Raw genomic sequence first — 15,084 nt, forward strand, 5'->3', positions numbered from 1 at the left:
TAATTCCTGCCATTAATTTTCAAATTGAATAATTTCATGCCAACAATTAAATTCCCGCACTTACACTTGAAGTCCAAAATTCCAAAAATACCCTCCAACTAATAACAATTACTGAAATTCCAAATAATAAAGTTACTGAAATTACATTATTACTAAAAAATGTGCGAGGTGTTACATTTTTCCCTCCTCAAAGAACTTTCGTCCTCGAAAGTTCATTCTTGAAAAAAAAAACTCCGGGGGTATTACAGCGGTAGTAAAAACAAATAAAGTGGATAGTGTTTTGATTGAGAATTTTCCTATGCGACGGAGTTGAACGCAGGGTTGATGAAAGCGTAGAGTTACAATGAGTATGCGATGAAGAGGTTGAGAAGGGGTTTAGCTAACATTTCCTAAGATTGTGCGCAAGTTATGCGATCATGCTACACACAAATATTAGTACTACATTTCTCAATGCAGAATGCCATTATTCCTCTTTCTAGGACGCATGCGATATGTATATGAAACAGTCGATAGGACTTATTTCTAAGCCTCTACTCTTGTCTATGCGATAATGAATGATGCACACATAAAACAAGGTGACCGCATACAATCATTCCTATTTCTAGGGTGCATGCGATGTGTAAATAGCAATAGAACTTATGTCTAAGTCTCTATTTCTTGCTTATGCGATTCTAATCTGACTCTCTCAAGTTTAGATTCTAATCTGACTCTTTCAAGCCTACATTCTATCTTTAGACCACTCTCTCAAGTATGTCCAAATGATGAATGATGCATACATAAGACAAGATGATCACATAAAATGTTAATCTTAAGTCATGCTAGCTAAGTACTTCTCAACCCATTCAGAAATTTAGCTACTCATGCATGGTATGGAGAGATTGAACATAGATTGAAATGAGATTTCCATTTTCTATAAATAAAGTACTGAATACAAAATATCAAATGGATTTTAGAGATAAGAAGCCCGATAAGCAATGTCTTGCTTCCCATAGCCTTTTACACTACCCTTTTTCACTCCAACTTTGTTCTAGATGTGTATTCTTGCTCTCGCAAGTGTTGGCCCTCTCTCTCTTGTAACACTTTTTGGAAGTCTCTCGATCTGTCCGGGAATGATCTCTCGGCTTTCTCGTCTCCTTGCTCTTCTCCGTCCTCTAAGTATATGTATGAGTATGTGCACAAACAGACTAACTGATTCTCTAACTCGTTAAGCTCCTTTTACACTGGTGGCCTTCGGTATTTATAGATTTCAAGGTGAAGTAGCCTTTATTTATAGATTTCAAGGTGAAGTAGCCTTTATTTATAGATTTCAAGGTGAAGTAGCCTTTCTTGCTAATGATTGCAATGATGGGCGGCATTAATTCTCCTGCTCTGATGCGCCGATTAATGGTCACCAAAAGTTGAGTGTACTTGCTACAGTGTGGCTTTTAACGGCTTGTCAACAAAATTCGGAATCGACCGTTATTAGCTTTTCGTCCCATCATAATTTATTATGTTGTCATCTTGATGTGAGATCTTTATGTGGCCGCCTTTTAAAGAATCTTCTCACAATCGCATGACTTGCGATCGCAATCTTCAAACGTGCTGCCGCATTGTGCCTTTGGATTGCAATTTCATATGCGCCATCGCATTGTACCTGCACAAAAGTAGGTAAATTAACTACTTTTATGCGATGAACACTTGCGATCGCAATTCCTTTTAGTTTAGCACTTTTGGACATGATATTGCCTATTTTACCATCGCATTATCTCAATATTTTACTTATTTGAGCTGTAATAACTTGTATTTCTACTAGTTATCAATGATCCACTTGTATATCACATATATATGCTTAAGTTTACATAAGATACCCATGGAGCTTTGTTTATTGGATATGAATAAATACCAAAATGAAATAACGGTTATTTTATTCATAAAACTGAAAGATCTCATATCTAAGAGTTCCATGAGCACGTTCGGATTGCTCCGATCTCACCGTGACCGAAATAGAACAATATACATTCAACATATAGTTATGCAATCAAAACTTAATTAACGGCATGCTATGAACAAGATAATAAAAAGGGTGAGAGTTTCATACCAGTTGAAGACCGTCTTTGAAACTCCAGAACTCACCGCAACGGAAAACTCCACGTGATCTACCAACGCCCAGCAGTAGTGTCAATAATTGCAGCACGAACGACAACGAACACAAACTTCGTGGGGACGACACCACCACTAAAGAGCCCTGGGTATTATCGGAGTGAAAACCCAAAGGGTGGGCTTTGGTGAATTTGGTAGAGGAAGGAGGAAACACGAATCGTGTAGGCGATAAGCAAGTGGGAGGGAAAAAGCCACTATCGCATAGCAGAAATGCTTATCGTTTAGGAGGAGCTACACGATCATATAGGATTTACTGAACGAACGTTTAGAAAAAAGTACACGATCATTTAGTAAAATTGGCACACTATACGATTGTTTAGAGAAGCTATCTGATCGTGTAGGAAATAACGTGTGATCTTTTAGGCGCGCGAAGGACGATCGTTTAGGCGGAGAGTGTTATTGTATAGGCTCTCGAGCGATCGTTTACTTTCACCAACGCGCACTTCCGAATTCTCTTCGAGCGATCTGACGACGAACGATCAAAATGAAAACCTTTTTCATGTTAATTCATCGGTTACATTAACCGACGCTCCCCACTAACCCATGTTCGAATTGACAAGAGGAAGTTCGATTATATTATATATAATCGAACTTCCTCTTGTCAATTTGAACATTTCAAATTAACCCAAATACTGGTTCTTGACTTTGTCCAAACTACCCAGGGGACTTTATCCAAGCTACGTGAATAGCTTACTATACTTTTAGCCATGAGATCCACCTTCCGTCAACTATCAGGCATTCCACTAAAGACTAACAGTTGAACGCTTCTTACCATAAATATATTTATGTGTCCATCGGATATAACCAATCATGAGTATGATGACCCTTTACAGATGCTCGTAAGTACAGTTGGGCCATATTACCGTTTTGCCCCTGTAGTTACATCTCACTCCTTAAGTACCACTGATTTCTCTAATGAATAATACAACATAGTCCAACTATGTGTGAACACCTCTCGAGCCAAGAGAAGGTGTGTGGCACCACCACATCGTTCAAGCCCCGGAATCAGCCTTTAAGGGAGCTATCTATCTACTTACCCCTGCCTTGGGGAATAAGTGAATTCCATCTTGTGTAGCTGAGTTCCCAGCTCCCAAATCAGACAAATCCCCAAAATGGTAGGTTTGAATCGGCGAACTGGCCACTCACACCCATACAAATCAAAGGACCGCCCTCAATGGCAGGAGTTCCCAACTCACTCAGGATTGAGGTCATGTTATCTATGATCATCCTAGTAAAGCGAAGTCACTGTTATGAACGGTGCTATATTAACGAGACGTTAACACTTCGTGGTCAGGTCTTATACAAACTCTTTTGTATAGGGCGCCCCCGCTCGCATGTCCCCAACACAAATGATCAGGATCAGACCATCTGTGACAAGTCACAACACTTTGATTATTCCACAAAGCAGACCGCATCCGTAGCGTTACCAGGATAAGGTTTCCCTCCTATATCCATATACTACAGACATTTTGGTTATCACTCAAGACATGATCCATTTGTATGTCACCACATACATGTTTGAGTCACATATAGAATAACCAAGGATTTTGTGTTTATTGGTTTTTGGTAAAGCAATAAAACAAGTAACTAAGAAAAATACAAGATGTGAAGTAAATATCATATATTAACAACACAATCATTCGTACAAACTGTTTACAAACTACAGGACACGAGACTTTAGGGCATCAACCCCAACAATCTCCCACTTGTCCTAAAGCGAAGTGGGGTGTACAAAAAACTAGTACAAAACAATAAACTAGGGCATAAAAGCCCAGTACAATAAAATCTCCCGCCTGCCCTAGTCCAACCGCGGGTGATCCTGTAGACCCATGCTCCGTAGGTGACTCTAACACACCATAGCCGTGAGAGTCTTCATAAACGGGTCAGCAACATTAAAATGGCCTGGGTTAGACTGATACCAACTGACTCATCTCCTCAACCTCTTGAGGCGTCTTAGGACACATTTCCTTAGACAAAGTGACTCCATGGCTCCATGCCTAAATGGTAGTAGGCACCTCCTAGAGTCCTGCATCTAGTACTTGAGCAACATCTTGTCAATGTACGATGCTTGAGACAGTGCTAGCACTTTGTTCTTACGATCCCGAAAAATCTGTATATCTAGAACAAACTGAGCCTCTACCAAATCTTTCATTTGGAATTAGGTCGCTAGCCAGTTCTTAACTGCAGTCAATAGACCTACATCATTCCCAATGAGTAAGATATTGTCCACATACAACACTAAGAAGACTACTGAAGCGTTGATGATCTTCTTGTAAACACAAAGTTCATCAACGTCGCCATCCCGGTCAACATGCTCCATTGCCTTCTTATAAGACAACGGATCCTTAACGTCGCCATCTGCTACCATAGCAAGGATTTCCGTGAAATCCAGATAGCGAACGGGTGGGTTCGCAACTTCCCACTACGTCGAGGTTCCCTCAACTCTTGAGGTGGAACCAACCTACTGGATGAATTCCCATCAACAACTCTTGTTGATGTAGCAGGCTCTTTAACAACTCTTGTTGAAGTTTCAGTAGTTTCATTGGAAAGCTCACGCAACACGACTTTGCTTTGTGGACTGTGCTCCCTTATATGATCCTCCTCCAGAAAAGTAGCATTTATTGAAACAAACACCCTATTTTTCGTCAGATCATAAAAATAGCCCCCTCGTGTACCTTTGGGGTAGCCTACAAAGAGGCATAACCTCGACCGTGGTTCCAACTTCTTGGGATTAGTCTTAAGCACATGTGCAGGGCAACCCCAAATGCGGAAGTGATGTAAACTAGCTTTACGCCCATTCCACAACTCTAGAGGTGTGCTTGCAACACTCTTGGAGGGAATACAGTTGAGTATATATACTGCAGTATCCACTGCAAAACCCTAAAACGAGTCCAGTAAGGAAGTGTAACTCATCATCGAGCGAACCATGTCTAACAAGGTCCTATTTATCCTCTCCGATACACCATTCTGCTGAGGTGTACCCAGCGCTGAGAATTGGAAAACGATTCCATATTCTATCAAATTGTCCTGGAATACAGAGTCCAAAAACTCTCCACCTCGATCCAATCGAAGTGTTTTAATCCGTCTATCTAATGCGTTTTCAACTTCAGCCTTGAACTCTTTGAACTTTTCAAAGGATTCAGACTTCCGTTGCATAAGATAAACATACCCGTACCTGGAGTAAACATCAGTAAAATTGATAAAATACTCATAGCCACCTCGGGCTTGCACATTCATAGGACCACAAAGGTTAGAATGTACTAACTCAAGAGGCTCCTTGACTCTATAACCTTTTCCAGTAAAAGGTCGTTTAGTCATCTTACCTTCAAGGCAAGATTCGCACACTAGTAATAAATTTTCTTTTAGCTCACTTAGAAGTCCATTCTTCACCAATCTCTCAATCCTATTAAGATTGATGTGCCCTAAACGAAGATGCAAAAGATGGGATTTTTTTTTTTTTTTTTGGAGAAATTCGTCGACGTTTTGATTGAGTTACGACAGTTCTGAACAATTCAGTATTATGGAGGGAATTAATGGCTAACGGCCTTAGCACATATAAATTCGATTCCATATTTGCTGTGCAAATAAAAATACCATCTTTATGAATAAACGCTTTATTCACATTAAACGAGATAGTATATTTATATTGCAATAAACACTTTACAGAAATAAGGTTCCTCTTTAGTTCAGAAACAATATATACATTATTTAAAACAAGAAACCTATTCTGTAAAGCTAACTGGAGTCCTCTCACTGCCACAGCTGAGACGACGTGCCCGGTGCCTACTCGCATCGTCATCTCACCAGTCTTCAGCTGTCATCCTCCAACCACAATTGGAACATTCTATTCTCTAGGGTTGAGAATATGGCAAGAGAGGGGAAACGTTTTCTTCTCTGAAAAGAAAAAAGAAAAAAAACCAACAACAACAACAACTTCAGAGAGTATTATAGGGTGTGTTTTTTTATCCTACAAAAATGGAAGAAGATGACTAGCCTTGATTCTCCATCATCCACTGCATGTAAAGTGCTGGGAGAATTAAGAGGACGAGGGGTAACTCCCTTCCTTTAATTAAATTAAATTAAATTAATAATAATACATACGTACGTACATACATACATACATACATACATATATACATACATATATATTATATAATATATATATATATAGGGATATTGTAATATAATCAAATAATATAACATATAATCTAATAACCTATAGTTTTATTTTCTCTCAACAATATATGTCATTTAATATAGATTATATTTATACTAAAATCTATTATATGAATCTCATCCATATAATTAATATTCGAATCATATTCAAATATTTAATTCCTTTCAACTATTTATGGCATTTAATATAAATCATATTTATATTAAATTTAATTATATGAATCTCATTCATATAATTAGTATTTGAATCATATTCAAATTCCTCTCAAAATGTTTTATATTAAAATGTATCAAATACATTGTATTAATTATATCAAATATAATTAATTCCCTCACTTAATTTGAACACTTCAAATTAATTCAAAATTAATTCTCAATTAAATCTTTGTTGAGCTACAGAGGGGATCTGTAGATTGAAGCTCTAATGGTACTTGGATAATTAATTAAACTCTCTAATTAAATTATCCAACTTCCATTAACTGTCAGTCACTCCACTAAAAACCTACAGTTGCACTCTTCGCACTACAGATATATTTCTGTGTCCATTGGATATAACCAATCGACAGTGCGATGACCCTTCACAAATTGCTCGTACGTACAGTTGGATCAAAATTACTGTTTTGCCCCTGTAGTTACATCTAACTTCTTAAGAACCACTGGTTCCTCTAATGAACAATAAGTCATAGTTCAACTATGACCAAGTCCCTCTCGAGCCAAGAGAGGGTGTGGCCACATTGTTCAAGCCCCGGAATTAGCTCTTAAGAGAGCAATTTATCTACTTACCCCAACATCAGGGAAGAAGTGAATTTCGTCTTGTGTAGTTGTGTTCCCAGCTCCCCAATTAGATGAATCCCCGAAATGGTAGGCTTATTGAGTTGGTAATTTGACCACACTCACCCATACAAATCAAAGAACTGCCTTCATGAGCAGGAGTTTACAGCTCACTCAGGATCAAGTCATGTCATCTATGGTCATCCTGGTAAAACGTAAGTCTCTACTATTAACGGTGTCATACAATGAGACTAACCCTTTCGTGGTCTGGTCTTGTACAAACTCTTTGTATAGGATACCCCCGCTCACATGTCTCCACATGAATGATCAAAATCAAGTCATTTGTAACACTTGACAACACTTGTAACGTCTACGAAGCGGGTCGTAACTGTAGTGTCACCAAGATAAGGTACCCAATCTTATCCATCTACTATAGACCGTTTAGGTTATTATTTAAATCAAATCCACTTGTATGTCTCTACATAGTTGTTTAAATTACATAAAATAACCTAGGATCTTAGTTTATTGGATTGAGTGTATGCTCATAAAATAACAATTATTTTATTAATAACAATTTGTTTATACAATGTTTACAAACTACAAGAGTACGAGAGATTTTGGATACCAATCCCAATAGCCTTCTGCACAGTCTTATCAATAGGGATGACTAACAATGAACTGACCGAGGATTTGGGTGAGGTGGATTCAAACTTTGTTACAACTGGGGAGATGAGATCAATTATATTGAAAGTTCAAATGAATGGACCTAACAGAGGGATGAATTGGCGCAACAGATGTTTACTGAATGGAAGTTGCTTAACGTGTAGTGCCTTTATGATTCTTTAATCAATTAGAACGCTTATTTTCTTTGTTGTGTATTGTGAAATGACTTCATTCGGAACTCTCTTATATCATTATGTTTACTATATTTTGTACTTCACTTTACCCATATGTTTCATATTTTTGTTTATTGTTTAATTATATTAAAATGTGTACGTGTATATATTATAATGTCAAGTTCCTCAAGAGTCTCGAAGCACACTTGGACTAAAGTGGACAAAGTAGAACTGGTTGAGTGCTTAGTGGCGTTGGTCGCATTTGGTGGATGGAGATCAAACAATTGGATGTTTCGACCTGGGTACTTGGCATAACTACAACGTATGATGGCTGAGAAGTTGTCCGGCTGTAATATCCAAGGAGCTCTATATATTTTCGAATCAAATCCATGAAAAAAAAAATTACCAAGCGATCGTATAAATGAGAGGACCGGATTGTAGTGGATTCAGCTGGAATGAGGAATTCCAATGCATCACTACAGAGCAGAAGTTATTCTATGGATGGTTGAAGGTGCAATTTGTCTAAATTGATTTATAAATATTGATAACCTAATTATAACATCCACTTTACCCTTCATGCAGAGTCATCCTACAGCAAAAGGGCTTCTACAGAAGTTGTTCCCATACTATGATTATCTAGCCTATATCTTCAGTAAGGATCGAGCTACGGGAGGATGCTCAGAGACCTTTGCAGACGTCGAGTCTAACGTGCTAAACCATATGAATAATGGTATTCCTATTCATGAATCATAGGATCCGAACATCCCCACAATGTCTAGTTGGGGAATGGACATGTCACAGGATGACATGCATGGAACATGTACTGGTCGAAGCACTGAAGAAGGAAATGCTTCGAGAGGACGTAAGAGGAAGCGAAGTGGGAATCAATATGAAACGGCAGAGATTGTTAGGAATGCAATGGAATTTGCAAATGACCAATTGAAGGCAATTGCAGAATGGCCAAAAGAGAAGCGTGCAACCAAGGTCGAGCTGCGTGTGGAAGTCGTAAACCAACTCCAAGATATTCCTGAATTGCATAACTGATTGAGGGTGAAGTTTATGCAAATCATACTCCAAAGTATGCAAGATACAAAGAGCTTCTTATCCATTCTCACAGCCCTGAAGTTGGACTATTGCAACCTCTTCCTTCAAGAGAATGTTTGATCAACCCATGTTTTGGACTCCTTTTCGATAATGAATAATGATTACTTTATTTCAATTATCATTTAAGTTTGTAGTAGATTTGGTATGAAATCTTCCTAGTCATTTAAATCATGCAATCATGAGTTAGTTATTTTGTTTTACATTTTTTTTTACCTCCAAAAAAGAGAGTTTTATATATGAAACACATGAATTGCATCCAAAAGGTTTTTTTTTTTTTTTTTTTTTTTTTTTTTTTTTTTTTTTGCCATGTTAACTAAGTACTTCCCAAAATGACAAAAAATGGTGTTTAGCTTTTAACACAAAATTAAAATCAAATTAATTTGTATAAAATGGTGAACATATAGTTTTAATTATATTTTCAAAATATGATATTTCATATGCATAATTATTAGTATTATAAAATATGGTAGTAGAAAAAAGTTATACATGGTCTAAAATAATCTACATTCAAATTACAGACTGTTATAATTCATACTATAATAATCTGCACTGAAAGCACCGACTATTATAACACAGGTTACAATACTCTGACCCCAAACGCAAACTACAATACCCTGCACCCAAAACACAAACTACAATACTTTGCACCCCAAACGCATACTATTATAAACCAGACCATAATAGTCTGCACCTCAAACACAGATTATATAATACACAATTTATTATAACACAAATTATATAATACACAATTTATTATAACCCACAAATTATAATAACACATACTCTCGCCCTGAACGCCCCTAATTTTTACCACTTTTTAACTCTTGTATTTTCTATCTTTAATTTAAATCATTATTTTTCTTTATTTCCGTAAGTATCTGAGCAACCTTACACTTACCTCAGGGACAACTCAACTTACCTTACAATATTTTGGATGTCAACAAAACTCGTAAAATAATAAATCTTACATACCTGACCACCAAGATTAAATTTAAATCATTATCGATTATTATATATATATATATATATATATTATATATATATATATATATATATTATATTTGAGAGACTTTCGTTGTAGGATTAACTAGAAAAAAAATATATATTCTTCATATATTTGGTAATTAAACTTTAATACTTAAGAGGATTTTTTTTTCCTTAAACCGTAAGTGTTTTTCAAATTTTATTTAATAGTCAATTTTGTATGATGATTGAGTTTAATTTTGTCCAAATCTCAATTTCTTTTGGTAGAATCATTCAGTTTGGAAGATTTTACCTACTATTTGATAAAACTTGTCAGTGAATTTGAAACTAATCAAATGGAGTCGAAAGCCTAAAGATAAAAGTGTATACGTAGAAGCTCAGTAATTTATTTGTATTATATCTTTGAATGTCCAAACCGATTTATATGTAATTCGACTAATCTTAATTGTATGGCTCTACAATATTTAGTTGTCACTATGAAAAATTAAATCTTAGTTAGGCTATTATCTTTTTTCTTGAGGTAAAAAGATTCAAATTCTAGTATCTCACTCCTTAGAAAATAATAATTTATTTTTAAAAAATGCATTTTTATTGGGGTCGTCTGTTTTCACTTTTCCCCTTTATTTTTCCTATTTCTTGAGCTTGTGGCAGCTTCATTTTCACCCGAAATTGGGAAATATCAATGCAAAATGAATTAACAAAAGTAGGATTTTAAGAACGTAGCCTATCGCCATACGAGGACATGAAAGCCCACCACAAAACTAAGAGTACATCATTATATAGTATACATATACATAGGAGTGTATTAATAATACAAGTGTAGTAGTAAAATCAAATATAACTTAATTAACAAAGAATGTATTAGTAACCACAAGTGGGGGTGTGCAGCTGTCTGTCAAAGTCAGTTTTCACACCAAATCACCACTAAACCGACTATGGTCAGTGTAGTAAATATTCAAACCAACTTTGACCGTCGAGGAATGCAAACCGACCATTGATCGTTTTATCAATTTTATTCTTTAATTCTTTTTTAAAAAAGTTGTCGATTTAGAACCAAACGAGACATTCCTTTTCTCTAATCAACCACCTTTGATTTGATCGATTTTCATTGGTCAACTCAGTTTTCGATCTACAATGCTCATCCCTAACCACGAGATTTATGCTTCGGATCCCCTACTCCTATTTATACTAAAAAAATATACCTATAAATAAATAAATATATATATATATATATATATGGAAATATAGGGGATCATAAGGTGAGGATGCAATAGATATGTGTGTATATATATATATTTGGATGAGGGAGGGAGAAAGAAAAGAAAAAAATTATTAGAATATGTAATTTTATTTTATCATCAAAATAAAAAATAATAAAAATAGATAACAAAGAAAGAAATTTGGAGGTGAAAGTATGTCTGTAGGCTTAATTTTCAAATTACCAAATAAAACTTTAATATTTCAATTTTCCACGCACCCCTAGAACATACCATAGCATAGGACCAGACCCACTTTAACATATTAATTTTAGTGACAAAAGACCTACCAAAGGCTAAATTATAAAATATACCTCTAAATTTTACCATTTGTTTAAAAAATATCTCATGTTTTTTAAAGTTGTAATATGAGCATGACCTTTCATAAAGGTTTCAAAACTATTCTAGAAATAGAAATTCTTTAGAATTTCAAATGAAAATTAAGTTTGAATCAATGTCATGATGACCAAGAATAGTGTGGTGTGGTGATTCAAATTTCTGTGATAGTTTTTGAAACATTTGTGAAAGGTTAAAGAAATATTTTAGAAATAAATGGCAGGATCCAAGAGTATAAAAAAATGAAAAACCACAACAGATGATGTAGCATCTTCCACGTCATGAATGTCTACATCCACTACTGATCGCTACCAGAAGCGATGTTTGTGTTGGTTAGGAGGGGACATGGAAGTATTATAGTAATTTTCCAGCTACACCACCCACCACTTTGAGATATGACAATTACTCAGATTGAGAACTTGCATTTAAGAAGAAATGAAACATTCAATTTCAAGCTCCTAAACTCAGCATCTGATTCATTTATTAAATCCAACAAAACAAGAATTTACTTCTTAAAATACCCTATAGCAAGGAAATAATATATACGACAAATAGAATGAGTTACCATCTTTTATGAAGAGGTTAATAACTGATTGATCCCCATTCTTTGCTCTGACGTTAGTTTGATGGGGAACATAATGTTGAATTTGATTCTCAAATTCCCTTTTCTTGAAGGCTCCTTGGGGATTGGCATCCCTTCTCCCATGACAACTTCTTCATAACTGGGCCCGACGATCGAATCGATTGGAATCGTCAGGTCTCGACCAATAAGAGTTGTTAGATGCACAGTGTATCCTGTTAGAGCTTCGACCAGAGTGATATCTTGGGTGACAATAAGATCGTTGCCATCCCTTTTGAAAACTCTATGAGGTATTTCATCAAGAGTAAGCACAAGCTGCGAGGGTATTACTCTTGATTGCGGATCTCCTATTTGTGGAAAAGTAATTTTAGTTCCCTTCTTCCATCCAGGCTTGATGTCTACTGTGACAAGTTTCTCCACTGTAGTTGGTCTCCTGTACATAGCAGCATCTTAAAATTATAGCAAACACAATATTTAAGCTGTTGCTAATTATCGAATAATTTATAATTATGAACAGTGAAACCTCCTTCCTAATTGATACAAAGAGAGGTTACCAAGTTTGCACAAATACGTTGCCAGTCAAGAAATTTAGGACTTTTCCTATTCCCAAAAGGTCCTTGCGTTTTTCTAATTTCAAAAAGTCCAAACAGCAGGGGGGCCTTAAGCCACTAGGCCATATCAATTTCAAACAGAAGCTAAGTTTAAATTGAAGAAAGGAATTTAGGCTGCTTTCAGAACAGATAGCCTCCAAGGAGAAAGCAAAGAATATTGTTTGCGCTTAGCCAAATTCCGTGAAAGTTATATCCCAAAACCAAGGGGCCAACTTCGAGAGAAAAGGAAGATGGTCTTCAGTCTCTACTTCAGCTTTGCACATGATAGGGCATTGGGAGACAATTTAGTAAGTTAGTATATGTTGGAATTCTCTTTTGGATACTAGAGTTGTTTTTACTCCAATCAGAAGCTCCCAGACAAAAACTTTTAACTTTCTTGGAAATCTTTCCTAACCAATTCACACAAGCTCGGAGAAAATTTTCAGAAGCAACGAAAAAGAAGGCATTAGAAGTGGCTTCCATTTTCATGTTAGGCAAGTAAGTCCGTGTTTAATATTTTATCTAATGAATAGTAGAAGGTTATGCATTCAAAGTTCTCAAATAAGTGATTTAAGCACTTTGAAATCATTGACAAGGCCGTGGACCTACAAACAGAAGCAGGGGAACAACAACGACGACTCACCTTTTCTCATTATCAAGATTCATAATATCATTTACACCATAAGAGAAGTAACTAGAAACACGTATAGAATGACAAGAATAGAATCCTAATCACAAGAAAACAGAAATAGCATCACAATAAAGTCAATCTTAATCTAAAACTGGGGAATTGGGTTTAATCAGACTACAAATAAATGAAAACTCAGAAAAGTCTAACTAAATAAATCTTGTAGAGACTAACCCACTATTATCGATGGCATCCCAAGCAATCTTCATCTTCTTCACGCAACCCATGTATAATTCTTCCAAACTACACAGCAAAGTCCTCTCTATTGTAGCACCTTTCCTCATATAATTGGAGCCCGTACCAACTCCATTACTAACGGAAGCAGGTATATTATCACCAAACCAACCACTTGAAAGGCTATAAGCAGCAGCACGAGGATCAGGCATGTGTCCCATCCCACCAAAAGGGTTCGGAAAACCGAACAACTCCATAAATAAATCATTGGAACTTTTCGCGTTAAAGCAAAACCTAGTCGACGAAGCATGACTTGTACGGCTACTGCAAGAACCACTTGGCGATGGTGTTTCCATCTTCATGTTCAAACCCTCCTCTCCTAACTGATCATACACAACTCGTCTTCGAGGATCACTCAAAACCTAATTACAGACGCAATTAGTAGTATTCAATATGATCATGAAGTGGAATTGAGATGAATGCCAAATTAATATAGAAATCGAAGAAGAATAGTGTATCTTACATCATAAGCCTCAGAAATTTTCTTGAATTTGGCTTCGGCGTCAGTTTTGTTTTCAGGATTCTTATCCGGATGCCACTTCATGGCGAGCTTTCTGTACGCCTTCTTCAAGTCATCGTCATTGGCATTAGGATCAACCTGAAGAATCTTGTAGTAATTAACGCCCATTCCTCCGTCGTCTTCCTCTGTTTTCTCTCGCCTGGACTACGGCTCTGTAATTTGGTACACAACCCCCTGCTCAGGAGTTGCAAACACCTTGAATGGTAATTGGAATATCTATATATATGCATGTTGTAGGACAATTATACAAAATACACAATGTTTTGAAAAATAGCCTTCAAGATTAGGTTTTTGAAAACAATACCCCTTTCTTAAACTTTTTATTTAAAAAAAAAGTCAGAAATCTGAAACAGAAATTGATGATGAAATTGAAGATTTTGTTAGAGAATATAACATATGTTTAGTAGAGTTATTATTCAATACTACTATTCTTTTGACATAAAGTATTAAATGCTACTAGATATTGATTTTGCGAATTGATTTTTTATTTGTAAAGGTTAAAAAAATAAAGAAAAATCAATTCTTGATTTCACTAAAATCATGAATAACCAATTTTACAAATGGTTGAGATTCTCTCACAACTACTTTACATCTAATTACTTCCAAAAACACATTGAACCAATAAATGTGTAGTATTTCTAACTAATATAGTATACATATTAATTTAAAACTTCATAAAATATATTTTATGCATGATTTAGTTGTAAAAACTAAAATCTTAAATTAGTTAAAAATATATTTTGTTTTTAAACCAATCAAACTGCATTGTTTAATGAATCAGATTTAGATAATTTGTTCATCATAGTCAAAATTAATTAAAATATTAAAATTTAATTTCTCGATATTAGAATTGATGGAAACAAATTTTAT

At 35.6% G+C, this 15,084-nt stretch overlaps 1 protein-coding gene across 1 annotated transcript; it reads right to left on the reverse strand.

Moving 5' to 3' along the window:
- Window positions 1-12,004: 12,004 nt before the first annotated feature.
- Window positions 12,005-14,412, reverse strand: LOC120089929 (dnaJ homolog subfamily B member 1-like). The gene is made up of 3 exons (XM_039047373.1): window positions 14,158-14,412; window positions 13,635-14,056; window positions 12,005-12,615 (listed from the first exon to the last, which is right to left on the reverse strand). Exons 1-3 carry the CDS (start codon window positions 14,320-14,322, stop codon window positions 12,174-12,176), a joined length of 1,029 nt encoding a protein of 342 aa, XP_038903301.1. The 5' UTR covers window positions 14,323-14,412; the 3' UTR covers window positions 12,005-12,173.
- Between the last annotated feature and the right edge of the window lie 672 nt (window positions 14,413-15,084).

Source organism: Benincasa hispida, chromosome 11 (genome assembly GCF_009727055.1).
Source record: "Benincasa hispida cultivar B227 chromosome 11, ASM972705v1, whole genome shotgun sequence".
NCBI lineage: Eukaryota > Viridiplantae > Streptophyta > Magnoliopsida > Cucurbitales > Cucurbitaceae > Benincasa > Benincasa hispida.